The sequence below is a fragment of the Rhinatrema bivittatum genome, chromosome 15 (assembly GCF_901001135.1).
Source record: "Rhinatrema bivittatum chromosome 15, aRhiBiv1.1, whole genome shotgun sequence".
Classification (NCBI taxonomy): domain Eukaryota; kingdom Metazoa; phylum Chordata; class Amphibia; order Gymnophiona; family Rhinatrematidae; genus Rhinatrema; species Rhinatrema bivittatum.
Window position 1 is genome coordinate 26,941,771 of NC_042629.1, and position 25,901 is coordinate 26,967,671.

Sequence of the window (25,901 nt, forward strand, 5' to 3'; positions counted from 1 at the left end):
AGAAAGCCTTCGATCATATATCGTGGGCATTCCTCATGAAGGTATTACATCTTTACGGGTTTTCGGGATTTATTCATCAAGCGATCTCAGTATTATACAGTAATCCCACGGCAAAAATCTGTGTCAATGGCATTCTTTTGGACACTTTTTTGCTTACTTAGGGGACAAGACAAGGATGCCCCCTGTCCGTCCCCCCCCCCTTTTGTTTGTTTTAACCTTGGAGCCGCTGATAGTTAAGTTAGACCACATGCTCCTAGAGCATGTTATCTATCGGGGAGTTCCCCCTATTAGTTAGTTTTCTTTTTGTGGATGATGTCCTGCTTTTTGTACTGCACACTAAAAGGCTGCTTCCAGACATTTTAGGAGTTTTCAGAGACTATGAGCCATTCTCTGGGCTTAAATTAAACCTTGATAAAACAGTAGTACTTGACATACTGTGGAATTCGCAGATATCTTGGGACATATCTTCACTATGTTGGGAGGCGGAGCAAATTAAGTATCTAGGGGGTTTATGTCCACAGGGATCCCAGTAAGTGGTACCAGGTTAATATTCCCTGTATTATACAAGATTTCAAAACCCAACATAAGGTTGGATGAATTTCCCGCTATCTCTAATGGGCAGGTTTGCATTACTCAAGATGACACTTCTTCTCAAATTATTATACCCTTTACAGGTGTTACCTTAAATTCTTTCCATCAAAGACCCCAAGACTCTGATGCATATTAGTTCGAAATTTGTCTGGAGGGAGCGTAGAGCACAGGTGTTGGCCCAAAAAACTATTGATGCCAAAGGAGACGGGGGGATGGAGATTCCCATATTTTCATTACTGTAATCTAGCTTGCTCCTTGAAGGCTTTAGGAGATTGGCTGGCGGGCACTAGCAGTTTTGCGGATGTGGATGAGGAGGTTGTGGCTGTTTACTTGTTTGGACTGGGCTTCCTGCTGCATGCGAGAAGGGAGGAACTTCCGAGCAGCCTCTCCAGTAATGTTCTAGTTCAACACAAGCAATATGCTTGGCGTGCACTGCGGAAATTGTTGAAGTTGCCGTGGAAAACTACTCCCTGGCTGCCAATTTGTGACAACCCAAGGTTCCCAGCGGGAGCGTCAATAAAACTTTTCTCCCAATGGCATTTTGCCTCAGAAATTAATTTTTATGAGTTCATCGATCACCCCAGCAAAAATGTTCTCCTTTCAATATTGTCAGGAGAACTTCCAATTTCAGGGTTGAGATTGTCTAGCATATCTCCAGCTTTGTAGCTTTATCTTCAAGCGGATTCAGATTGCACGGAGGCCATACACCTCCAGTCGTTTGAGATTGCTGGTACTCTGCCAAAAGGGAAAACAGACTCTAGCCAATCTTTTTATAAATTTCTTCATTCTTTTACATCCTGTTGTACATTAATGACACTAGCTTTGGTCTGGGCAGCAGACTGTGAGTGTGCACTAGATGGGGAAGATCTACAAGACTGCCTAGTTTTGATCAAGAGTAATGTACCCTCTGTCCTTATTTGGGAGCAACATATGCGTATAATTCATAGAACTGTTATTTCTCCATATCATGCCTACCACTTAGTCTCCTATCTAAGTTGCCATAGATGTCCGGAACCTAGGGCGCCGCTTAGCCATGGCTTATGGGAATGTCCGGTTATTCAACAGTTCTGGACTGAGATCCGGACATTCTATGGAGACAAGCTACAGATAGGTTTCCCTGCGCAATCATCCCTGTGTATATTGGGGATTATACCTGAGGATGTTTCCAGTACTAAATTGGCAGTGGCCATGCTTGTTAGGGGCCTCTGTGTTGCTAGGCGCTGCATACTTATTAGATGGGTGATGGGGGATCCTCCCACGCTACCCTTTTGGCGTGCAGAGATGCTAGACCTACTTCTAATGGAATATAAATTGTGGTGCTTGGGCTTGGGGGGGGGGGGGTAAAGGGTGAAAAGGTTTCCATTATTCTGGGGGCCATTCATAACTCATCTGCCCAGGAAGGTGCAAGCCAGATTCCCCAGGATCTGTAGAAGTAATGCAGTTTCTGTGTCATCCTGAGCCTATCTGGGTTCCGCATTTATCAAGGTGCTTGCTTTAATTTTTTTCTCTCTAGACTGACTCTGTGAAATTCACTAAACTATCAGCTTGCATTGAGTTGGGGGAGGCGGGGGGATGAATGTGTTTGTTTTGGCATTCCTGTTTCCAGGAATGGGTAGAGGGGATTTTGATTCTACTGTTTTCTGAGGTGGGAATCTTGATATGGAAAGTATAAGGTTATTGATTGGTTTGTATTTTTCAGAATGTTTTATATATATATATATATATATATGTTTTTATTAAAAATTGAATTAAGATATGGGGGGAAAACCCTAAAACGTGCAGCTGCAAAGGTTAAAAGTTTACATCACGTGGACATGATTTAAAAATACCCTCTTTGGAAGCTCAGACCAGATGTATTCTGCACATTAAAAAAAGGTGGATAGAAGGTCAGATGACTACAAATATGGTTAAAATGTAAGGTGAAATACTGTAATATAGCCAAAAGAACATCTTTCAAAAAAGTAAAGAGGAAAAAGCATAAGCATTAGATGCAAAACATTGATAAAAAAAATTTGAAAAGAAGCTGGCCATAGAGGAAAAAACTCAAAATAACGTTTTCAAATACATCGGAAGCAGAAAACCAGTGAGGGAGTCAGTTGTACCGTTAGAGCAGTTAAAGGGGAACTTAGGAAAGACAAGGCCATAATGGAAAAACTAAATTCATTCTTTTTTTCGATATTTACTGAGGAGGATGTTGGGGAGATACCCATGCCAGAAACAGTATTTAAAGGTGATGATTCAGAGGAACTGAAACAAATCATGATGAACCTGGAATATGTAATAGGGTAGATTGAGAAACTAAAGAGTAAGAAATCACCTGGACTAGATAGTACACACCTCAGAATTTTGAAACAACTAAAAAATGAAGTTGCAGATCTATTACTAGTAATTTGTGACTTATCATTAAAATCATCTATTGTTTCTAAAGATTGGAGGGTGGCCAACATAATACTAATCTTTAAAAAGATTTCTAGGGGCAATCTGCAAAACTATAGACCAGTAAGCCTGACTTCCATACTGAGAAAATGTGTAGAAACTATTATAAAGAACAAAATAACAGAACATATAGAAAGACATGGTTTAATAGGACATAGCCAACATGGATTTACTCAAAAGAAGTCTAGCCTTTCCAATCTGCTATATTTTGTGAAAGGGTTAATAATGCCGATAAGGGTGAGTGGATGAATGTAGTATATTTGGACTTTTCAGAAGGCATTTGAGAAAGTCCCTCGAGATACTCAGAGAAAATTAAAGTCATAGGATAGGATTGTGACCTGGTTAAAAGATAGGAAACAGAGAGTAAGATTTAATGGTCAGTTTTCTCAATGGAGTAAGGTAAGCAGTGGGTTGCCCCGGGGATCAATACTAGCATTGGTGCTTTTTGATATATTTATAAATGACCTGGAAAAGGAATCCAGTGAAGTGATCATCTTTGCAAATGACACAAAATGATTCAGTTATTAAATCACAAGTGGATTGTGGCAAATTGCTGGAGGACCTTGTGAGGCCTAGAGATTGGGCATCCAAATTGCAAATTAAACTTAACGTAGACATGTGCGAAGTGATGCACATAGGGAAAAGTAATCCAAACTGTTATCTGAATATTGGGTTCCATATTGGGAAAAGGATCTAAGAACATAAGAAATTGCCATCCTGGGTCAGACGAAGGGTCCATCAAGCCCAGCATCCTGTTTCCAACAGTGGTCAATCCAGGCTATAAATACTTGGCAAGTACCCAAAACTAAGTATATCCCACACTACTGATGCTAGTAATAGCAGTGGCTATTTTCTAAGTCAGCTTGATTAGTAGCAGGTAATGGACCTCTCCTCCAAGAACTTATGCAAACCTTTTTTAAACCCAGCTACACTAACTGCACTAACCACATCCCCTGGCAACAAATTCCAGAGTTTAATTGTGTGTAGAGTGAAAAAGAATTTTCTCCAATTAGCTTTAAATGTGCCAAATGCTGACTTCATGGAGTGCCCCCTTGATGCGGAGACCAAAATTGTACACAGTATTCAAAGTGCAGTCTCTCCATGGAGCGATACAGAGGCATTATGACATCCTGCGTTTTATTCATCGTTCCCTTCCTAATAATTCGAAACATTGTTTGCTTTTTTGACTGCCTCAGCAGTCAAAAAAGCCTCCAGCACACTGAGCCGACAATTTCAAAGTATTATCCACTATGACGCCTAGATCATTCTTGGACGGTAGCTCCTAATATGGAGCCTAACATTGTGTAACTTTAGCATGGGTTATTTTTCCCTATATGCATCACCTTGCACTTATCCACATTAAATTTCATCTGCCATTTGGATGCCCAATTTTCCAGTTTCACAATGTCCTCCTGCAATTTATCACAATCCCCTTGTGATTTAATTACTCTGAATAATTTTGTATAATTTGCAAATTTGATTACCTCACTCGTCATATTCCTCTCCAGATCATTGACTATCCATATCTGAACGCATTAAATATAAACTGGGAATGATAATATATAAACTTCTGAATGACGTCTCTTGTCCATGGGCCAACTCCTTACTCAAATTTTACCAACCCACTCGTTCTCTACACTCATCATAACACCTCCTTCTCGAAGTTCCCTCGCCAAAAGCAGCACGTCTCTATATTACACGCGAATGCTTCTTCTCCATTGCTGGACCTATGTTCTAGAAACTCCTCACACTCGAAGTATGAAAATGTGACTCTCTTAAAAAGTTCAAAGGTCTTCTCAAGACCCATTTGTTTAAATCTGCCTATTTTTGAGTTTTATGTTTTGAAACGGTATTTTAATTTGCTGTTCTTTTATGCTTTTTAATGTAATTTTGTTTTCTTTTTATTGTAAGAACATAAATTGCCATGCTGGGTCAAACCAAGGGTCCATCAAGCCCAGCATCCTGTTTCCAACAGAGGTCAAACCAGGCCACAAGAACCTGGCAATTACCCAAACACCAAGAAGATCCTATGCTACTGATGCAATTAATAGCAATGGCTATTCCCTAAGTAAACTTGATTAATAGCCTTTAATGGGCTTCTCCTTCAAGAACTTATCCAAACCTTTTTTGAACCCAGCTACACTAACTGTACTAACCACATCCTCTGGCAACAAATTCCAGAGCTTTATTGTACATTGAGTGAAAAAGAATTTTCTCCAATTAGTCTTAAATGTGCTACATGCTAACTTCATGGAATGCCCCCTAGTCCTTCTATTATTTGAAAGTGTTAATTATTTTATGCATGTTTCATTGTTAACCGCCTAGACCATTCTGTGTTAGGCGGTCTATAAACTTAATAAATGTAAATATTTATAAATATATTGAAGAGCACGAGTCCTAGTACAGATCCTTGAGGCACTCCTCTGTATACCCTTTTCCACTGAGAAAATTATCCATTTAATCCTACTCTGTTTTCTGTCTTTTAACTAGTTTGTAATCCACAAAAGGACATTGCCACCTATCCCATGACTTTTTACTTTTTTTAGAAGCCTCTGATGAGGAAAATCCAAATAGACTACATCCACTGGTTCACCTATATCTACATGTTCATTAACCCCTTCAAAAAAGTGAAGATTTGTGAGACGAGATTTGCCTTGGGTAAAGCTATGCTGACTTTGTTCCATTAAACCATGTCTTTCTATATGTTCTGTGATTTTTGATCTTTAGAACACTTTCCACTATTTTTTCTGGCACTGGGTCAGGCTGATGGGTCAGTATTTATTTATTTATTTATTTATTTAAAGTTTTTTATATACCGACATTCATCAATGATATCACATCGGTTCACAGTGTAACGCAAAACAGGCGCCTGGAGTGGCGCTTTACATCGAACAAATATAACATAGAACAAAAATAACATGTTAACAAGAAAGTAATTGAGGGGGGGGAGATATAAAGGGGAGTATAGCGTTAAATTATTATAAGCAAGATTTGCAAGTAGTTTCCCGGATCGCCCCTGGAGCCCTTTTTATATATTGGGGTTACATTAGCCACCCTCCAGTCTTCAGGTACAATGGATGATTTTAATGATAGGTTACAAATCTTTACTAATAGGTCTGAAATTTCATTTTTTAGTTCCTTCAGAACCCTGGGGTGTATACCATCCAGACCAGGTGATTTACTACTCTTCAGTTTGTCAGTCAGGCCTACCACATCTTCTAGATTCACTGTGATTTGGTTCAGTTCATCTGAATCATTACACACGAAAACCTTCTCGGGAACAGGTATCTCCCCAACATCCTCTTCAGTAAACAGTGAAGCAAAGAAATAATTTAATCTTTCCGCGATGGCCTTATCTTCTCTGTGTCCCTTTAACCCCTCAATCATCTAACTATCCAACTGACTCCCTTGCAGGCTTTCTACTTCGGATATATACTGTGAGTTTTAGCCTCTACAGCAAACTTCTTTTCAAATTTTATCTTAGCCTGTCTTATCAATGTCTAACATTTAACCAGCTAGTGCTTATGCTTTATCCTATTTTCTTCTTTGGATCCTTCTTCCAGTTTTTGAATGAAGATCTTTTGGCTAAAATATCTTCTTTCAACTCACCTTTTAACCATGCCAGTAATCATTTTGCCTTCCTTTCACCTTTCTTAATGTGTGGAATACATCTGGACTGTGCTTCTAGGATGGTATTTTTTTTTAACAATGTCCATGCCTCTTGCACACTTTTTACCTTTGTAGCTGCTCCTTTCAGTTTTTTTCTAACTATTTTCCTTAGTTTCCCTTTTGAAAGTTTAGTGATAGAGCCGTAGATTTGCTTACTGTCCCCCTTCCTGTCATTAATTCAAATTTGATCATGTTATGATCAGTATTGCCAAGTGGCCCCACCACAGTTATCTCTCACCAAATCCTGTGCTCCACTAAGAATTAGATCTAAAATTTCTCCCTTTCTCGTTGATTGCAGAACCAGTTGCTGCATAAAACTGTCTTTTATTCCGTCCAGGAACTTTATCTCTCTAGCATGTCCTGATGTTACATTTATCCAGTCAATATTGGGGTAATTGAAATCTCCCATTATTACTGCACTTCCAATTTGGTTAGCTTCCCTAATTTCTCTCAACATTTCACTGTCTTATCTCACCATCATAGCCAGGTGGATGGTAGTATACTCCTATCACTATACTTTTCCCCAACATACAAGGGATTTCTACCTATAAAGATTCAATTGTGCCATTATGTTTTATTATGGATAATACTTTAAAATCCTCATCTGAATGTGCAGCAGTGTTCCAAAAAGGAAACAGAATGTTAGGAATTATTAGGAAAGGGATGGAGAATGTCTTCATACCTCCTGTATTTCTTTCTGGTGTGACCACATCTACAATATTGTGTAAAATTCTGTTCATTGCATATTAAAAGATACATTGCTGAACTGGAAAAGGTACGGGAAAGGGCGACCAAAATGACAAAGGGAATGAACAGCAGCCCTATGAGGAAAGGCTAAAGAATTTAGGGATGTTCAGCTTGGAAAAGAGATGGCTGAGGTGGGATGTGAAAGAGGTCTATAAAATCATGAGCAGATTAGAAAAGAAAATTGTGAATCTGTTTACTCTTTCAAAAAATACAATGACTCTGTGACACTCCATTAAGTTAGTAAGTAGCACATTTAAAACAAATTGGAGAAAATATTTTTTTTTACTCAATACATAATTAAGCTCTGGAATTCATTGCTGGATGATGTAGTAAAGGCAGTTAGCATAGCTGGGTTTAAGAAATGCTTGGACAAGCTTTTAGAGAAAAAGTCCATAAACCAGGTGGACATGGGGAAAGCCACTACATATCCCTGGGTGTTAGCAGCATGGGATCTATCTACTATTTGGGATCCTGCTAGATACTTGTGATCTGGATTAGCCACTAATGGAAACAAGATACTGGGTTTGATGGACTCCCTTACAGAGAGTATGGCAATTCTTATGTTCTTATGTAAGATTGGTCTCCATGGAGATCTGATTAGCTGCGACATGGAGTTCTCCCACACATTCACATTTAAACAGGGACTCGTGACATGACAGTAGACTCAGTCTGCCCTGTGGAATCTCCTTTAGATTTAGAACCCAACTCCATTCCTTCCTAGGGCCTGATTTTTTTTTGTTCCACACTGCCCCTTTATAGGAAATATAAAAGGAAAAAGGCCTGTTGCCAAAAAATTATAGTTGTGTCCGTTGGCACTTTTTGTCTTCTGCTTTTTTTTGTTTGCGGCAATCTGTAGCTAGAGATTCCCTATTTGTAAGAAATTCCATCCTACTTGACCTTGGCAAAAGCAGAGATGCTTTCCTGTAACAGTTGTTCTGAGGTCTGCAGGTTGGCAGACTTCACAAAACCCTCCTCACTTCCCTTGGAGTTGGCTTCTCCAAGTGTAAGCTAAATTAAATAGACTGAGGGGCGATATGTGGTATCATGCCAGCCTGCACATGACCAGTAGGATACAGTCAAAGTTCTTAGCCAGGCTCCATCAGATGATGTCAACCATTTGTGCTGTCCTCCGAGAACACCTTACAGGCAAGCAACTCTGCTTAATTGGAAAATGAAAGGATTTAAAAGAAAATGCTGGGACCTGGACTTACACACATTCTTCCATTAATCTCAGGAACTCGACACATTCCATCATTAATTCCAGGGACTAAGAAAATGAACATAATCTGCTGTGCCCTTAACCTTCCCAGTGTTGCACTCTTTTTGGCCCTTCCTGTGCCCCACTCACTATGGCACCTGTACTCATAGATGCACTCTCCTGTTGCCTCTTGCTTTCCTAGTACTGATCTATGCATCTGAGCACTCAGATTCACTGATTGTTTCATTTTATGTTGATTAGGCGGTTTCCTCTAGAAGATATCCCATTAGATGAGAAACGAGCAGCAAACTGGCTCCACAGACTGTATCAAGAGAAGGTAAAAGCATTCTCTAACTACACGAACAGTTATGAGTGTGTTGAATGGCTACTGCATTCTGGGAACAGTGAGAAGTCTTGTATGAACCCTACTCATGAAAGCATAATATAATTTAACCTTTATGACCTCACTGTTCATACTAGTATTTTTTATATCCCAGGATGCTTTGCAGGAGATGTATATTCAGGAAGGCAAATTCCCTGGGGAGGTGATTAAGCCTCGACGTCGTCCATGGACCCTGCTGAACTTTCTTTTCTGGGCCACAGTCCTCCTGTCTACTCTCTTTTCGTTCATTTTCGGAGTCTTTGTCAGCGGATCCCCCTTCCTAATACTCACCTTCCTGGGATTTGTTGGAGCTGGTAAGAATAACCACCTACAGAAGGAGGTACAAGTGGGTGTTTAAAAATAACCCACCAGACAGACATGTGCATGAAACAAGATTATGCTATAGGGTTTAATGGACCATTCAAACCTGGGAAAGCCCCCTTGCTGCTAGCTGTTCTGGTTCCCCAGGTAAAGTCTGTTATAAGTGGGCTTTTTATTAGTGTGTGGCATAGGAGACACTGATTCAAGAGCACTGTACCAGAGTTGTTGCATAATTAATAGCATGTACCATAAGTGCCCTCTTGCTTGGCTGTACATTACCTAAAGAGGGTCATCCTCAGAGATGGTTTCTTCTTTGCCAACAACTGTTACTGTCGTTTCAGGGGAAATCTTGTATCTGTATGTAAGGGGTTCCAGCCTTCCCACACCTTAACAAAAGCCCTTTCTGTATATTAAAGAGCAACAAGTCTATACCGTGCACTGGCTGCAGCACATGGCTAACCCGCGATTGATGCGCATTTTAGACACACATCCATATCCCCCAATGTAAAATGGGGGTTAGCGCGTCCAAAACGCGCATTCTATCGGGTGCGTATGTAATAGCACTCATCACATGCAAATGCATGTTGATGAGGCTATTATCGATTCCTCCTCCATGCAAAAAAAAAAAAATGTGCGCCTTCAGCGCACATTTTTACTTTCAAAAATTAACGCCAGCACTGGAGCTGGCATTAAGTCTTGAGTAGCCCAGAAAGTGCTTTTCTGTCCTCCCCCGACTTAATATCGTGGTGATAAAGTCGGAGGGAAAAAAAAATCTAGAATTGTCAAAAAATAAATAAATAAAGTGTACCAACGGTCAGGTTAGGAAAACAGATGCTTGGTTTTAGAGCGTCCATTTTCTAAATCCGTGGCTGTGCACAGGTTAGGAAAACATGTTCTAAAATTGAGCATCTGTTTTCCTAAGTAGCTGACAGCCACTTCTCCTGGGCAACCGCTACCAAGGAGGCGCTAGGGGCACGCAATTTCCCCTAATGTCTCCTTTTTACCGCGGCAGCCCATTTGCATATAGCATTGGGCACCCTGGAGAGGTGGATCTGTGCTCGTTCATGAGTTCAATCATGATTGCCCCTTAAATGCACGCTGATATTGCATCAGCCCAAGAGTGAGTTACAGGTTCTTGGCTCAAGATGTAACCCACTGAGGACCCAGAATGTCCTGTTGCTGCCACCTCTGACCTTGTCGCCCTCTCTTGGATCCTGTTATCTACATCTTCTACCATCTCAGGTCCTGTTGGCTCATAGCCACTGTGTATGATGATGGCTGACCTTTCTTCTGTGTTCATTACAGCCTATGTTAGACTTCATGTGGTCAGAGCTAAGCAGGACAGCTCATATGTCATGGAATTACCCCTTAATTAAGGACCTTGGTTTTCAGTTTTATTTTTTTTCCCAGGAATTTGTCAAACATTTTTATGCTGAGCAAAAACAGAATTTCAGTGAAAGTCATTTTTTTCCACTGATTTTTCCCCAGTTTTCTTTGTTAAAATAAAAACACTGATAAATTCCAGGGAAAAATAAAACAAAAACTGAAAATGAAGGTTTCTACCCATAATCCATGAAAACAGAGCAGTGTAGACAATGCTAAATAAGAGTTTATATTCTATAGGAAGCTGAACAAATCTCCAAAATAGGGTACTGACAAGAAAAGATAGATAGAAATAGCATTGCTTTGTGCTAAAGGACTGCAGCTATGAACACAGAATCTGTAGCCTTCAACAAATGCTTAATTATCAGGGCATAGTTGCAGTATGTTAATCCCAGGGTCAAGTAAACAACATTGACAATATTTATTTTCTCTTCACTCAGGCAGACCAATCCCTACAAGTGGGTTATGCACCTCTATCAGCAGATGGAGACAGAGTAAAAGCTGACATCACAGATATATAGCCCTGCCCCAACATCTGCCCCGCCAGTATCTCTGTCTCCAGCAGGTGGTGGACATGCATTTCCCTACTGAGAATTGCTTGTAGTCATAAATAAATAAATAAAAATGGATGATTTCAGGAGAAAATGAGAAACTGGATAACATCACTTGTTTCCTGAGGTGATACTGGTAGGGTCCCTCCCTCACTTGAGTGCCTTGTGTTCAGTAGCCTTTTTCAGGCATGGATATCCAAAAAAAATAAAAATCGGTTGCAGGCTGAGAGAGGCTTGGGTGGTGAAGGCTTTCACTGTCTCCCCCCATAGCCGAAGACCAGTTCCTGCTTTCAGCCAGGGAGGTGTGTAAAAAAAAAGTTGGAGAAAGGGTAGGGAGGTTTTCTTTTCCCTATCTTGTTCTTCTGGATCTTTCTCCTCGGCATTGGTGTTTAGCGTTTTCCTGCCCACGTCTCTTGGGAGTTTAGTGAGGTGCGGAGGTGGCGCAGACTCGGCGAGTTGAACAGCCTTTGGCTAGACCCCTTTCCCAGACTTGGTATCTCAGGCCGCATGGAAGGCCACGGCAATGACTTCACACACTTTTCTTTACTCATTCCAGCCGTGTGGTGATGTCCGTGCACACCTAGCTGTGCGCATAAGGCCGTGGTCTCTGTGAGTGTACTTCTGCAGCTTGCCAGTGTGCGCATTTTGAGCGCATATTGTGTGCACGGCTGAGTGCATTTTCTGCATGCGTATTCTGCACATAGCTGAGTGCCTACCTGAGTGCTTATCTTATTGAGACGTGCTGGCGTCAGAGGACTAAGCAATTTGTGCGGCTTGCCATATGAGAACGATACAGCCAGGGCTTTCTCGAGTCTGTGTCAGCACTGCCTGGATGCTCGAGGTGATTTGCCTCCTACTGATTTTCCCAATGTTTGTCCATCCCCTCAGAGAGGAGAGGGACTGTAGGCGACTTAACAAGTGTGTCCCCTTCTTCAATGGATGCAATGGCAGAGACGTCTTCAGGAGATACTAACTCAGAGGATGTCTGGTTTGGGCCTGTAGGGCCTGATATGGACCTATCCTTTTCCTGGGTGCAGTTTTTCCAGGGATTACAGACTTTTCTATAGGGATGCTCTTCAGAGACTGTAATGCCTCCTAAATCAGGGTCACACATTCAGGGTCCCAACTTGTCCACTATTGCATGCAAATGCTGTGGTGTAGCGGTCCCTGATGGTGTTCAGCAGGATGGGGATCAAAATGACACTGACTATTTGGGTTTCTCCCCTCTTGAGGAAGGGGAAATTCCCCAGTATTTAGAGCCACATAGAACTCTGCTCTGTTTCTTTCATAGAGATGACTTGCCGGGTCTGTTATCTCATACTCTGAAGGCCCTTGGGGTGGCTGGGAAGTGACTCTGTGTACTTGCACAGAAAGAGGACACCATATTGGTCACCCTATGCAAAGTGTCGTGTTTCTTTCCTCTTCTGGATGCAATTCAAGAGTTGATTGTCCTTGAATGGAGTGCGCCAGAGGCAAGCTTTAAAGGTGGGGGGTGTGCCTTGGCGCACCCCCTTAGATCCGAAGGCAAGAGAGCAGTTTCATTTCCCTAAGGTGGATGCGCTGATGTGTTCTGTTACTAAGTGAACCACTATTCTTGTAGAAAGAGGAACAGCTTTCTGGATAGAAGGATTGAAGCGATCTGTAAGCAAGCGGTTGAGGCCATGGCAATGAATTTGCAAATTGCTTCTTGTCGTTCCTTGGTGGCTCAAGCTAGTCTGTGTGTCTCTCAGGAGTCTGAGGGAACGGATTCGGATAGCAGGGCGGTAATGGAACGGGGAGCCATTGCCTTTGCTGATGCAGGCCATGACCTTGTTCGTATTGCTGCCAGAGGGGTTACTTCCGTGATAGCGGCTAGATGTCAGCAGTGGCTGACATCTAACCACTAATTGGACAACAGATGCTATTTCTAAGTCTATTCTCACTAGATTGCCCTTTAAGGGTTCTCTATTTGACATTGAGTTGGAGAAGATGGCAAATAAATGGGGGGAAGCCCAGGTCCCTCATTTGCTGGAGGATAAGAAGCCAGCTTCACGTACTTTTCAGGCAAGTGGCCGTTCTCGAGGACTAATGGCGATTTCATCCTTAAACGGGGGAGCATCTTTTCAGAGACCTCATCCCTTCGATAGGTCTCAGTTGTTTAGTTCCGGAAGGCCTTGGAAGAATGCAGGCTTCAGGAGTGGAGCCTCTCAACCTTCTCAGTGAAGGCTTGCGGACTCACCTGCCGGTACAGGAGATAGATGGGTGCCTAGCTCACTTTTATCAGAGGTGGATCCACGTCAGACTTAGAAGTGATATGGGGCAGCTATGCTTTAGAATTCCTTCACATTCCTCCAGATGCCTTTATGATTTCTCCATGCAACTCCCCTCAGAAGAGGGTGGCGGTGGAGACTACCTTAAGGAGGCTATTGGACTTGAAGGCTGTAATTCATGTTTCCAAATCGCAAGAAAATATGGGCTGCTATTCCATTTATTTTGTTGTACCCAAGAAGGAGGGGTCTTTTTCGACCCATCCTGGATCTCAAAGGAGTCAATCGACATTTAGGGTGACTCATTTTCGAATGGAGACTGTGCACTTCGTAATAATGGCAGTGCAATCAGGGGAATATCTCACGTTTGGATCTGATGGAGGCATATCTACATATTCCCATTCACCTGGAATATCAGCTGTTACTGCGGTTTGCCCTTCTGGGACATCATTACCAGTTTCAAGCCCTGCCCTTCGGGCTGGCCACTGTGCCTATGACTTCTCCAAAGTCATGATGGAGCTAGCGGCAACCTTGTATAAGGACTGCATCCTGGTTCACATGTATCTGGATGACTGGTTGATTCAAGCCAAGAGCATGGAGGAGAGCCACTGGACTTCTTGCAGGGTGGTTTTCTTATTGCAGGATCTAGGCTGGGTGGTGAACTTGGACAAGAGCAGCTTACAGCCATCTTAGACACTAGTATCTCGGCATTTGTTTCTATATGAACCAGGGCAGAGTGTTTCTGCCAGTGAGTCGCTTTCAGAAATTGATTACTCAAGTTCAAACCTATTCGCCCAACAGTGTGGTGTTATCTACAGGTCCTGGGTTTGATGGTGGCCATGTGACAGCAGTAGCCTACGTCAATCACTTGGTGGAACCAGAAGTCAACAGGTGTCGGAAGAGATAGATGTCCTCATGGTGTGGGCAGAGCAACATCTAGACACATCCACCTCCCCCATTGCCAGAAATGACAATGTGAGGGCTGACTTTCTCAGCAGGGAGAGCTTGGACCCAGGAGAGTGGGAGTTAGCAGACAAAAGCTTTTCAGCTCCTCATGGAGTGCTGGGGGTTGCCCATATCTTGATTTGCTGGAAACTTCCATGGTTCTTTACTCATAGAAGGGATCCAAAAGCAATGGGTAGCGATGTTCTCGCTCAGGTGTGGCCGTGGGGCAGAATGTTGTATGCCTTCCCGCTCTGGACTCTTGATAGGGCAGGATCATTCAGAAGACTGCAAGTAAGGCCAACACCGTACTTTTGGTGGCTTTGGATTGGCCCTGGATCCTGAGGTATGCCAATCTACAGAGACTACTAGTGGACAGGCCCCTCAGACTGCTGCTTTGAAAAGATTTTTTGTGGCAGGGATCCATTCTACATGACGATCCGGATTGATTTTGTCTTACGATTTGGCCCTTAAAAGGGCTTGGTTGATGAAGCGTGGTTATTCAATTGGAATGATTTCTACTTTGCTTTGAGCCAGAACATTTCTACATCTCTGGCTTACATTAGAGTTTGGAGAGTTTTCAAGGCATGGTGTGAGTAACAAGGTTATCAGCCTTTCAAAGTGAAATTCCATTAATTTTGGAATTTTTACAGGAAGGATTGCATAAAGGCTTGGCCCTTAACACTTTGAAGGGTCAAGTGGCAGCTCTGGCTTATAGGGGGCAAGTTAATGGTGAGGCCTTTGTCTTCCCATCCAGATGTGTCACAGTTCTTGAAGGGAGTTGAGCATCTTCGTCCTTCCTTGCAGCTGCTGGTGCCTCTGAGACACCTTAATCTGGTCCTGAATTTCTTTGCAGGTCCTAATTTCTGGCTGCCAAGGGGACTTTCCATGTAGTTGGTTACCTTGAAATCAGTTTTTCTAGTGGCAATCTGTTCTGCACGTCGGGTTTCCAAACTGCAGTCTTTTTCTTGCCATGAGCCTTTTCTGCATGTGACTCCCGGGACAGTACAGCTTTGGTCTGTATCTCCCTTTTTGCCAAAAGTGGTTTTGGAGGTTCATTTGAATCAGTCTATTTCCCTGCCCATTTTGGATAGGGATAGAGATGAGCGTATCGTCTTTTGTGTACCTTGGATGTCAAGCAGCATCTGATGCAGTACTTGAAAGTTACTATATCTGTCCGGAAGTCTGATCAACTGTTCTCCATGGCGGAGGTAAACAGGGTGGACTGGCAATGCGGGCAACTATAGCCCCTTGGGTTAAGAAAGTAGTCATGGCCACCTATGTGAATGCCGTGGTTCCTTTACTAAAGCAGGTTAGACCACATTCCATGAGGGCTCAGGCAATATTGTAGGCAGAAATTTGATTGTCTCCTGTTGAGATTTTCCAAGCAGAGACGTGGTCTTCCTTACACATCTTTTTCAAGCATTACCACTTGGCCATTTGGACTCGAGAGGATGCCGCCTTTGCATGGGCGGTATTGACTGGACCGCTGGCAACCTCCTGCCCTGTTCAGGAGTAGCTTTGGTACATCCCACTTGTGGGGAGTGACCTGTCTGAGTGCAGAGGAAGGACAAATTACTAGTTAACTGATAAATTTCCTTTCCTCTAATGAAAGCAGGCCAGTCCCCGACCCACCCTCGGCTGTTGATTTTGGTTTGCCCCTTAGGTGCACACAATGCAGAGTGTTGTTCCTGCTGTTGGAGAACTGACAAGTGATTTAACCAGCCCCTAGTTTAGTGAATGTTTATTGTTTTGTCTGAGCTCAGTGTTCCCTTTTAGTGGAAGTATGAGTGGTTGATTGTAATCATTTTCAAGTATAATCAGTTTGTCCACAGTTTGGCTTTTCTAGAGCAGTGGTCCCCAACCCTGTCCTGGGGGCCCACCAGCCAGTCGGGTTTTCAGGATATCCACAATGAATATGCATGAGAGAAAATTTGCATATTATGGAGGCAGTGCATGCACATTTTCTCTCATGCATATTCATTGTGGATATCCTGAAAACCCGACTGGCTGGTTGGGCCCCCAGGACAGGGTTGGGGACCGCTGCTCTAGAGAATACTGGTAGGCTGAAGTCGGGGCAGGGCTATATATCCGTGATGTCAGCTTTTACTCCATCTCCCTCTGCTGGTAGAGGTGCAAAACTGACTTGTGGGGATTGGCCTGCCTTCATTAGAGGAAAGAAGATTATCTAAGTAGTAATTTCTCCTTATTTTATTTTTTATTTATTTAAAAAATGCTTATATATCACTAATGGAACCAAAGCATTTTACAGTGGAACATACATATCATTAATAAAAATCAAGCAGTATACAATCCATAAATGACTTCACACAAAATTGCAAAATTAAATAATAAAATATACAAAATGTATCATAGAACATAAAAACTGAACATTAAAGTCTTGCTCTATAGTCTCATAAATCTCTGAATACTGTCTTCCTACACAATGTTTCCCAACCTATATACAATCGAGAATTTGATATCAACTCACTAAAAGACTGTCTGAACAACCAATTTTTGAGTCCTTTTTTTTTAAAAAGGTTTTTTGTCATTTAACCTTAAATTATCTGACATGATGTTCCACAATAAAAGACCTGCCACAGAAATAGCTCTCTTAACTGTACCCAAATGTGCTCACTTTATCATGGGGATAGATAACAGGCCTTTATTGGCGGATCATAGGTTACATGGTGTGTGCAGGTGAAGACTTACTCCTAATCAGAAAATATCATCACCATGAACTGCTGAATGTAATAAGGATAGTATTTTATATTGCACCCAATACTGAATTGGCAACCAATGTAGATTAACCAAAACAGGGATTATATGATCGTATCTACGTGCACCAAAGAGAATTCTGGCTGCCGAATTCTGACATAGCAACTTGTTAGTAATTTTTGGCGCTGGGGTGAAAATATCCCTGAAGCGATTTTTTTTTCTTAGTCTCTCTCCTGTTCTCTTACTTTACGTTTGCTCTTTCAGAATTGTTTAACTGCTAGTCATCCCTAAGAGTCTGGATAGTAATGGAAACTAGGATAGAATACTATTCATTTCTGAGTCTAAATTTCTTTAGATATCCATACACAAGCAGGACAAAGTCAGCCACACAAGGGGATTGTGTCGTTCGACTGCTGAAACAGAAAAGCTCTCTCAGAACTCAGAAAAAAATATGCCTTCCTGTGATCCACTCACCACCTCTGTTATGACTGAAGAAGGGACCCCGTGTGAACGCGTGGTTAGCAGCATGCTGGGCATGCTCAGTGTGCCAGAAACTTTGACAAAAGCTTTCCGTGCCGGGCTCCATTGGGTGATGTTACCCATGCGTGAAGACTAAGATCCTGTTGTCCTTGGAGAACACCTGTAACAGGTAAGCAACTCTGCTGTCCACAATGCCTATGCAATACTGTAAGTCCATATCAACCATCCCATTCTTTGCATTCATCATAATTAAATCTTCTTGAAACCCTTTCCTTCAACCTGATGGAAACAAAATAAAGAGCTTTTTTTTTTGTTTTGCCATGTCTTTGGAACACATCACCATAAACTATAAAATCGGTAAGTGAATCGGCAAGTTTCAGGAAAATATGTAAGGTCTGGCTGTTTTTGCAAGCATTTGCTTGAATAAATTATTTTCTGTAAATATTGTGTTTATCATTTTATTTATCTTACTATTGTAAACTGCTTTTAGGAGAGGCAGTAAATAAATCTAGAAATAAATAAATACTCCCTTGGCACTCTTCTATATGAAAAGAGCCCAATGGACTCTCAGATCGCAGTGAGTTCAAGCCATTCAGGATCTTCGAGACAGCATCTGCATCAGTCAATTGCTGAAGGATTCCTTGTCCTGGTGGTGCATCAATTCCAATCTGACCAGAGGCATACCCTTTCATATTTCTTCTCTCCAAGTTATTCTGACCACAGATGCATCCAGCCTTGGGTGGGGAGCCCATATAGAGGGGCTTTGTACCTATGTCCTTTGGCTGATGAAAGGGTAAGCTTCAGATAAATTTCATAGAGCTAAGGGCAGTCCGGCATGATCTGAAGGCTTTCAGAAATCAATTGACCAACAAAGTGTCTGTCTAGACTAGGATTAATTGAGTAGCAATGTTTTACATCGTCATCCAAGTGCATCTTTCCTTTTTTAAACTATTTTTCTCATTTTATCAAAGTTTTCCTTTTGAAAGTTTTTAGCACTGGACTTGCTGTCCCCCTTCCAGTCATTAATTCGAATTTGATCATATGATCACTATTGCCAAGTGGCCCTACCACAGTTACCTCTCTCACCAAATCCTGCGCTTCACTGATAATTAGATCTAAAATTGCTCCCTCTCTCGTTGGTTCCCGAATCAATTGCTCCAAAAAACTGTCATTTATTCCATCCAGGAACTTTATCACTCTAGCATGTCCTGATGTTTCACTTACCCAGTTAATTTGGGGTAATTGAAAACTCCCTTTATTACTGCACTACCAATTTGGTTAGCTTCCATAATTTCTCTTAGCATTTCATGGTCTGTCTCACCCTCTGGGCCAGCTGGACAGTAGTATGCACCTATCACTATAGTCTTCCCCAACACAAAGGATTTCTACCCATAAAGATTCAATTGTGCATTTAGTAACACGCGGGATCTTTATCCTGTTAGACTCTATGCCATCCCGGACATAGAGCGCCACCAAGATGCTCCTCTCTGTCATTGCACTATAATTTGTACTCTGGTATAACACTATCCCATTTGTTATCCTCTTTCCACCATGTCTCTGAGATGTCAATTAAGTCTGTCATCATTCACTGCTAATCTGTAAAAACAAGGATTCTTTATTATTACAATGTGGTTTAGGAAAAAGTGAAGCCCGACTCTGGCTGAGTTTAGCTCATTTGACTGAGCTGCTTCAGGGGCTGTAAAGATCAGCCCAGTCAGTTTTCTCATTGATCTTTTAAAATACCACATTCAGTTCACCTTATATGAACAGACACACTATTGTGCTTAGATGCTCAATTTTTGTTCCTTGCTGAAGTTCTGCATCGTGGCGCCACCAAATCATGAAAGGACTTGAACAAGTTAATGTAAATCAGTTATTTACTCTCTCAGATAATAAAAGGACTAGAGGGCACTCCATTAAGTTAGAATGTAGCTCATTTAAAACAAATTGAAGAAAATTATTTTTCAATCAGCGCATAATTAAGCTCTGGAATTCATTGCCAGAAGATGTGGTTACAGCAGTTAGTTTAAAAAAGGTTTGGATAAGTCCCTAGAGGAAAAATCCATAAACTGCTATTAATTAATAAGCAATAGTAGCTCGTGATTTATTTAATGTTTGGATACTTGCCAGGTACTTGTGACTTGGATTGGCCACTGTTGGAAACAGGATACTGGGCTTGATGGATCATTGGTATGACCCAGTATGGCATATCTTATTTTCTAAGCAGGGAAGCATGGGATTGGTCTGTACCTCCTGTGTTAGGAGACTGTTAAGATATGGGACTGAACAATCTTTCAAAGAATGGTGCTGAGAGCCACGTTATCTTGCAGGTGAGGAGAATGTCATTGTGGGCAGATTGAGACGGGCTTTTTGAATCGCACGAATGGCCCCGGAGCAGATATTCCATGAGTGAGGCACACCTGTGGTAAAACTGTTTGCAACTCCCCAGAACAAGAATGCTCAGTTCTTTTGTTCCAGGAAAAGGACACATGGCAAAATAGCCTCTGATGCCTTTGCTCTTGATTGAAGCGAGGTCTTGCTGTACTTGTAAGATAAAAGAAAACAAGGGGGGCCCATGATTCTCATAGCCCCCTTTTTTCTGTGATGTACCTGCAGGAGATGTCCATTGTGGTTCTGATCAGACTTCCCCAGTTCTCGTTACTTAATAAAGGGCAATTGTGCCATCTCAATGTCAGCAGCCTGGATGTTGAGAGGGTAACTGCAATCCTTGAATTTCACCGAAGATATCTCCTGTTCGGTTAGCTTCAAGGAAGGGAATAAATGAGGAAGTCCTATGGACTAAAATGGAAGAGGTTTGCCTTATGGTGTGAGCAAAAGACCTTTAGATCTTTTCTCTTGCACGACACAAAAACTGTTTGATTACCTTCTATATTTGTATTAGTCGGGTCACAAAACCAACTTAGTAATAGTTCATCTCTGTACAATTGGCGCCTATTACCAACATCTCTGTACAGCTTTTAGTTGAGGCTTGCTTCATTTGAAGCTTCCCATCAGGCCTCCTACTGAGTCTTGGGACCTCGACGTGGTACTGACCCAACTGATGAAAGCACCCTTTGAGCTACTGTGCTCTGCAGTATGAATCACCTGTCCTGGAAGGTCCTGTTTTTGGTGGTAATGACTTGAGCCCACAGAGTCAGGGAGCTTCAAGTTTTAATAACTTATCCACCTTATCATGATAGCGTGGTTCAGCGCACTCATCATAAGTTTCTGCCTAAGGGGTTATTGGAATTCCATCTTAAACAGTCATCTTTCTAACTTCCTTTTCCAGGCCACATGTCCATCAAGGTGAACAAGCACTGCATAGTTTGGATTATAAGAGAGCCTTGGATTTCTACCTGGAGTGGGTTGAAGCCCATAGAAAGTCCACCCAACTTTTTGGGGTTTTTTTTGACACAAACAATCTTGGGATCGCCATTATCTAACACACATTGTCCAGTTGTCCAGCAGATTATATTTCCTGTTATGCCTAGACGGGCCTGGATCTGGTGGGTCATGTCAAGGATCATAGTGTCAGAGTCATGGCAGTATCAGTAGTTCAGCTGAGATCACTCTCATGGAGGAAATCTGCAAAGCTACAATGTGGATTTGTCTCCACACATTCACATCACCTTATTGTTTGGACAGGGACTCCTGACAAGACAGTAAGTTCAGCCAGACTGTCCTGTAGAAACATTTTGAGGTGTTGAACAAACTCCATTCCCTCTCAGAGCCCATTGTTTTTGTTCTGGTCTACTCATAAGAAAAGTAAAGAAGAAAAAGCCTGTTGCTAGTCACTGTTTTTTGTGCCCTTTGGCACTGTTTTGTGTTTTTTTTCTTTTGGGGCTATGGATTTCTTACTTGTGAGGACTGCCATCCTGCTTGTCCTTGGAGAAAGCAGTTTTATAACAGGTATTCTCTGAGGACAGCAGGATGTCGGGCCTTATGAAACCTGCCTCCCCTCAGAATTGGCTTTTCCAAATATATGCTAAATAAAATAGACTGAGGGTCCCTCGTGTAGACATATGGGATCATGCCAGCCTGCACATGCCCAGTAGGGCACTGTTAAAGTTCTAGAAACTTTGATATAAAAGTTCCAGGCTAGCTCTATCAGATGTGAGCACTGACATCTTGCTGTCCTTGGAGAACACCTGTTGCAAGTAGGCAACTCAGCTTTTCTTTCAATCCAGTAAGTGAGAATTTTCAGTTACCAAGAGGACTTTTTTTTTTTTTAACTTGAATCTATGATTTCATCACTTATCGCTACAATCAGTCAGGGTTACATCTTCAAAGTAAAGTTAAAGGCCTTTCAAGTTAGGACTAAAGCAGCTTCTTTGTTGCATGTTTGGTCTGCCACTTGGTTTTGCATCCATACCTTTTACTATTCATTACTGCCTAGAAAATGCTTCCTGTCAAGATGACAGATTATTTAGCTAATTCCTTCAGTTGTAACCTTCATCCTCACTTATATAACCTTAAAAGTCTCAAATAGCAAAATAATCATATATAACCCTCAGTTTGGGACTTGTGTGGCTGACTTTATCCTGCTTGTCCATGGAGAAAGTTGTTACTCACCTGTAGCAGGAGTTTTCTTTAGACAATACAATAAATCAGCTACTTCTCCTTTTACAGCTGACTTGTATTCATTTCTTTCCATTTTTGTACTGCATATTCTAAAGCAGTTTATACTGACTTGCTATAAGTTAGATTGAGGAAAATCATTCAGTGGGTGGCTGCCCAGGAAGACCAGCAAATGCTCAGAAAAATCTTCCCAGCTTTTCTGAGATCTGATAGTATTCTTCCATCTCAGTGCCATCAGCTGACATTCACTTGCATGGCTGATTTTATTCTGCTGTATGAAGAATACGTGTTACAGGTGAGAACTTTAATTATATATTAAATATGGAAAAGTATCAAATACTCGCAGAAAAATGCCAACAGCCTTCTTGCAAAAGGCATAATTATGCTAGAAGAAAATAGCAGCCTTATTCATACCACAGGCAATGCCCACAACCACCACAAACTTATCTTCGGCAGTAGCATACAAGATTTCATCCTAGGGATAAGATGCAACACAGGACTCCTCAAAAGCCTTCACAGAAATCAGGTCCTCATTTTTGATTATCTAGATTTTAAACCATCTCATCTTTTACAATTGCTTCCAGTATGAGAGAGACTGCTACCATGATTCTCCGATAATAAGACAGGTCTTATATTCTTTTTTAGTTCCGAAAAATGGTTAGGGCTTATTTTCAGGGATGTCTTATTTTCGGGGAAACACGGTACTATCATATGGTCGAATGGGCTGATTTTATTTCAGCTGCCCGCCCGAAACGGTACCCGAAACCCGCCCAACCCTTCAAATTTGATTAATTACAAAGGGGTTGTAAAAAATTTAAAAAAATTTTAAAAAACCCCAACCCACCCCAACCCTTCAAATTTACTTCATTGCACCCCCTCTCCGAACATGTGGCAGGCTATCGGTGCCATTGGCCAGCCTCTGTCACATGGTAGGAGCAATGGACCGTCCATTGGGCGGGGGTTGGGGAGTTGCAATGAATTAAATTTGAAGGGTTGGGGTTTGGTTTTTGTGTTTGTTTTTTTTACAACCCCCCATCTGCCCCCTCCCCCGGGACTTTCGGTAAGTCTTGAGGGGGGAGGGCAAGTCTTGGGGTGGAACCGCTCATCCTCTTAAAAGCTAGGGCTTGTTTTTGGAGTAGGGCTTATATTTCAAGCCCTACTCCACAAATCCTGAAAATCAAGCTAGGGCTTATTTTCAGGGTAGGGTTTATTACTAGAGAAACACGGTACATTTCCAAGACCAGTGGTCACTCATAAGAGATGGTTTCTTAGGATAGCTTGAGAAGGTTGTCATTTGTTTGTGTTTTTTTGTTTTGGTTTTTTTTTTTTTAGAACTACCACCATTTAATCCTTCATGTCAGTTCTTTCTTCAGCGACTGACACTGATCCAGGCATGGTTACTAAGCTCCCTGTTCAAAGCTATAGCAATAGAACAAGTTCCAGTGTTAGAGAGGGAGAAAAGGGGTTTCTACTCCAAAGCCTTCCTTATCCCAAAAAACTCAGACCTTCACCCAATTTTGGACTTCCAGGAGTTAAATTCCTGAAAAGAGAGAAGTTTGAAATTAACTCTTTCAAAATGGACATTGAAGATTGCCTCATCATTTGGATCTAAAGTAGGGGTGGGCAAACTATGATCCATGGGCCCAATCTGGCCTGTCTTTGCCACCTGTCTGGCCCGTGGCATGTTTCAAAATGTGCATTAGATGTGGCCCAAGATTACCTGTATCTTTCCTGAGTTCACAATGTCATCATCCAAGGCTGAACATGACGCTTTGACACGATTCATGAGATTCCAGTGTCCTGCCTTGGATGATGATGCTGTCATGGGGTGACACAGGTGCATTACTGCATTTGACCTTAATGATTTCTTCTTGTGGAGGAGATGTGGTTTCTCATTGGATTGGAGATATGATTGACACATGGAGGGGCGGGGGGAGGAGGTAAGTGTATAAAGGGGCGGCTCCAGATCTGAGAATCGATTGGCTGGGTTCATTAAAACAAGCCAATTGTCTGAGTCCACAATGCGACAGCACGTGCAAAGGCGGGCAGGTCAGCAGAGGTGCAGCTGGGCTGATTATCGGATTGGCACCTTTTCAGCAAACCAATCAGAGGACTAAATAATTGGAAACTCGTGCTGGGTGCAGATGGATTGTGCTGGCGACAGGCTGATTATGCATCACTGCTGCAGCTCATCAAGCAACGGTTCCTTCTTTGATCCATCGTTTTCTGAAGGTATGTAAAAGGAAAAGGATTTTTTAATCCACGGGTTCTCCCACCTGAAATCTAGACTTGAAAATCAGAATGTTGCCACTTTGAATCCGACATTAACTTTTGTTTATGTATTTTCCACCTTGAGACAATTATTGAGACAGCATTCTTGTTTTCTGGTCTTAGGTTTTGGGTGGGAGAAACCGGAGATTAGTGATATTATCTCAGATAACGAATGTAGGAAGAGAAGAAATTTTTGTTTGGGAGGGGGGGGAGGGAGTGGAGTTAGTTTGTTTTTCTTTTTTAATTTGAATTTTTATTAAATACACTGGAGATCAATTTTACTGCTAAGGGGGATGTTGTATTTTTTTTATTATTGTTTCTCTTTCTTTACTATTTCCCTCCCTAGCCTTTCCACTTCTACAGAGGTGCCAAATTTGAGTCCCAGAATTGTCTGCTGTGTGCAGGACAGTCAAGTGATTTACTCCCTGTTACATCCTGGGCATTAAAGTGAGTTCATGTGAGTTGTTAGTACTGTGGGACAGGAGGGAAAGCAAGAGTGGGGGAAGTGGATATTCAGCATGATGATTGGAAGGTGAGACTGGTGCTGGAGATGTGAGACTCAGACATAGACACTATGAAAACACTCAGTCACTCACACACATGCATTCACTTGTATATACATACACAGTCATTCATAGCTGCACATTTTTTTTTTAGTACTACAAAGACTAAAACCTGCTGTTTCACCAACTATTGCTACAAAGAAGAGCGTAAAAGTAAGTTTGAATTACAATGTTATTTTTTATTCCTTTTGCAGTGTGCTCCTGAGTTGTAGCTAGGTCTGGAGTTAGAAAATTGTAATTGTAATTTATTGAAAATAAAATGAGGTGGCATTGGCTTTTTTTCTTAACAGCGCTGCAAATATTCACAGGAGCACATAGGAAGACCTGGCATGGTATTGCAGCAAGCAACAGCATCACTGGTGACCAAGGAAGCTTCTGTGCAGCAGCAGAAAGGGAGTGTAGCACTCAGCTGGCTACAGCAAGGTATCAGGAAGGGAGGAATGAGTATGCTGGGAGGGGGAAATGAGTGTTTGGGGGCCAGAGATGTGCTCTGAGGGGTGGGGAGGGGAGAATCCTCCCTTCCTGCAAGCCACAGATGTCAACTTGAATGGTGAGTACAGTATGAAATTGTGGTTCTGGTAGGCTAGGCACATTAACTTTTTGGTGAGTACACTAGGTAAATTATAGGTGTTTCTGGTAATTACGCACATTATACAACCCTTTTTTTATTATGAAATCTTAGGTAAGGGGTGCTTTGGGAGGTTCGGAACGCATTATGGGTATTTCCATTATTTCTTATGGAAAAAATAGTGAGTTACAACCAGCCCTCTGGAATGAATTGAGTTCATAAGTCAAGGGTCCACTGTTTTGCAAAGCCTCAGTTCT

General features: G+C 41.9%; 1 protein-coding gene across 11 annotated transcripts in view; it reads left to right on the top strand.

The window, feature by feature from the left end:
• Positions 1 to 25,901, top strand: part of AGPAT3 (1-acylglycerol-3-phosphate O-acyltransferase 3) — a 156,459-nt gene that overhangs the window by 112,044 nt on the left and 18,514 nt on the right. For 6 of the 11 annotated variants that reach the window (XM_029578486.1, XM_029578490.1, XM_029578485.1 and 3 more), the window contains 2 exons: positions 8,903 to 8,978; positions 9,139 to 9,337. In XM_029578486.1, the coding sequence (XP_029434346.1) occupies positions 8,903 to 8,978; positions 9,139 to 9,337 (275 nt within the window). Of the gene's footprint in view, positions 1 to 8,902; positions 8,979 to 9,138; positions 9,338 to 11,167; positions 11,248 to 24,339; positions 24,475 to 24,859; positions 24,971 to 25,170; positions 25,230 to 25,366; positions 25,500 to 25,901 lie in introns of those variants that run through there. The other 5 variants (XR_003852848.1, XR_003852849.1, XR_003852851.1 and 2 more) reach the window with 4 other exon arrangements.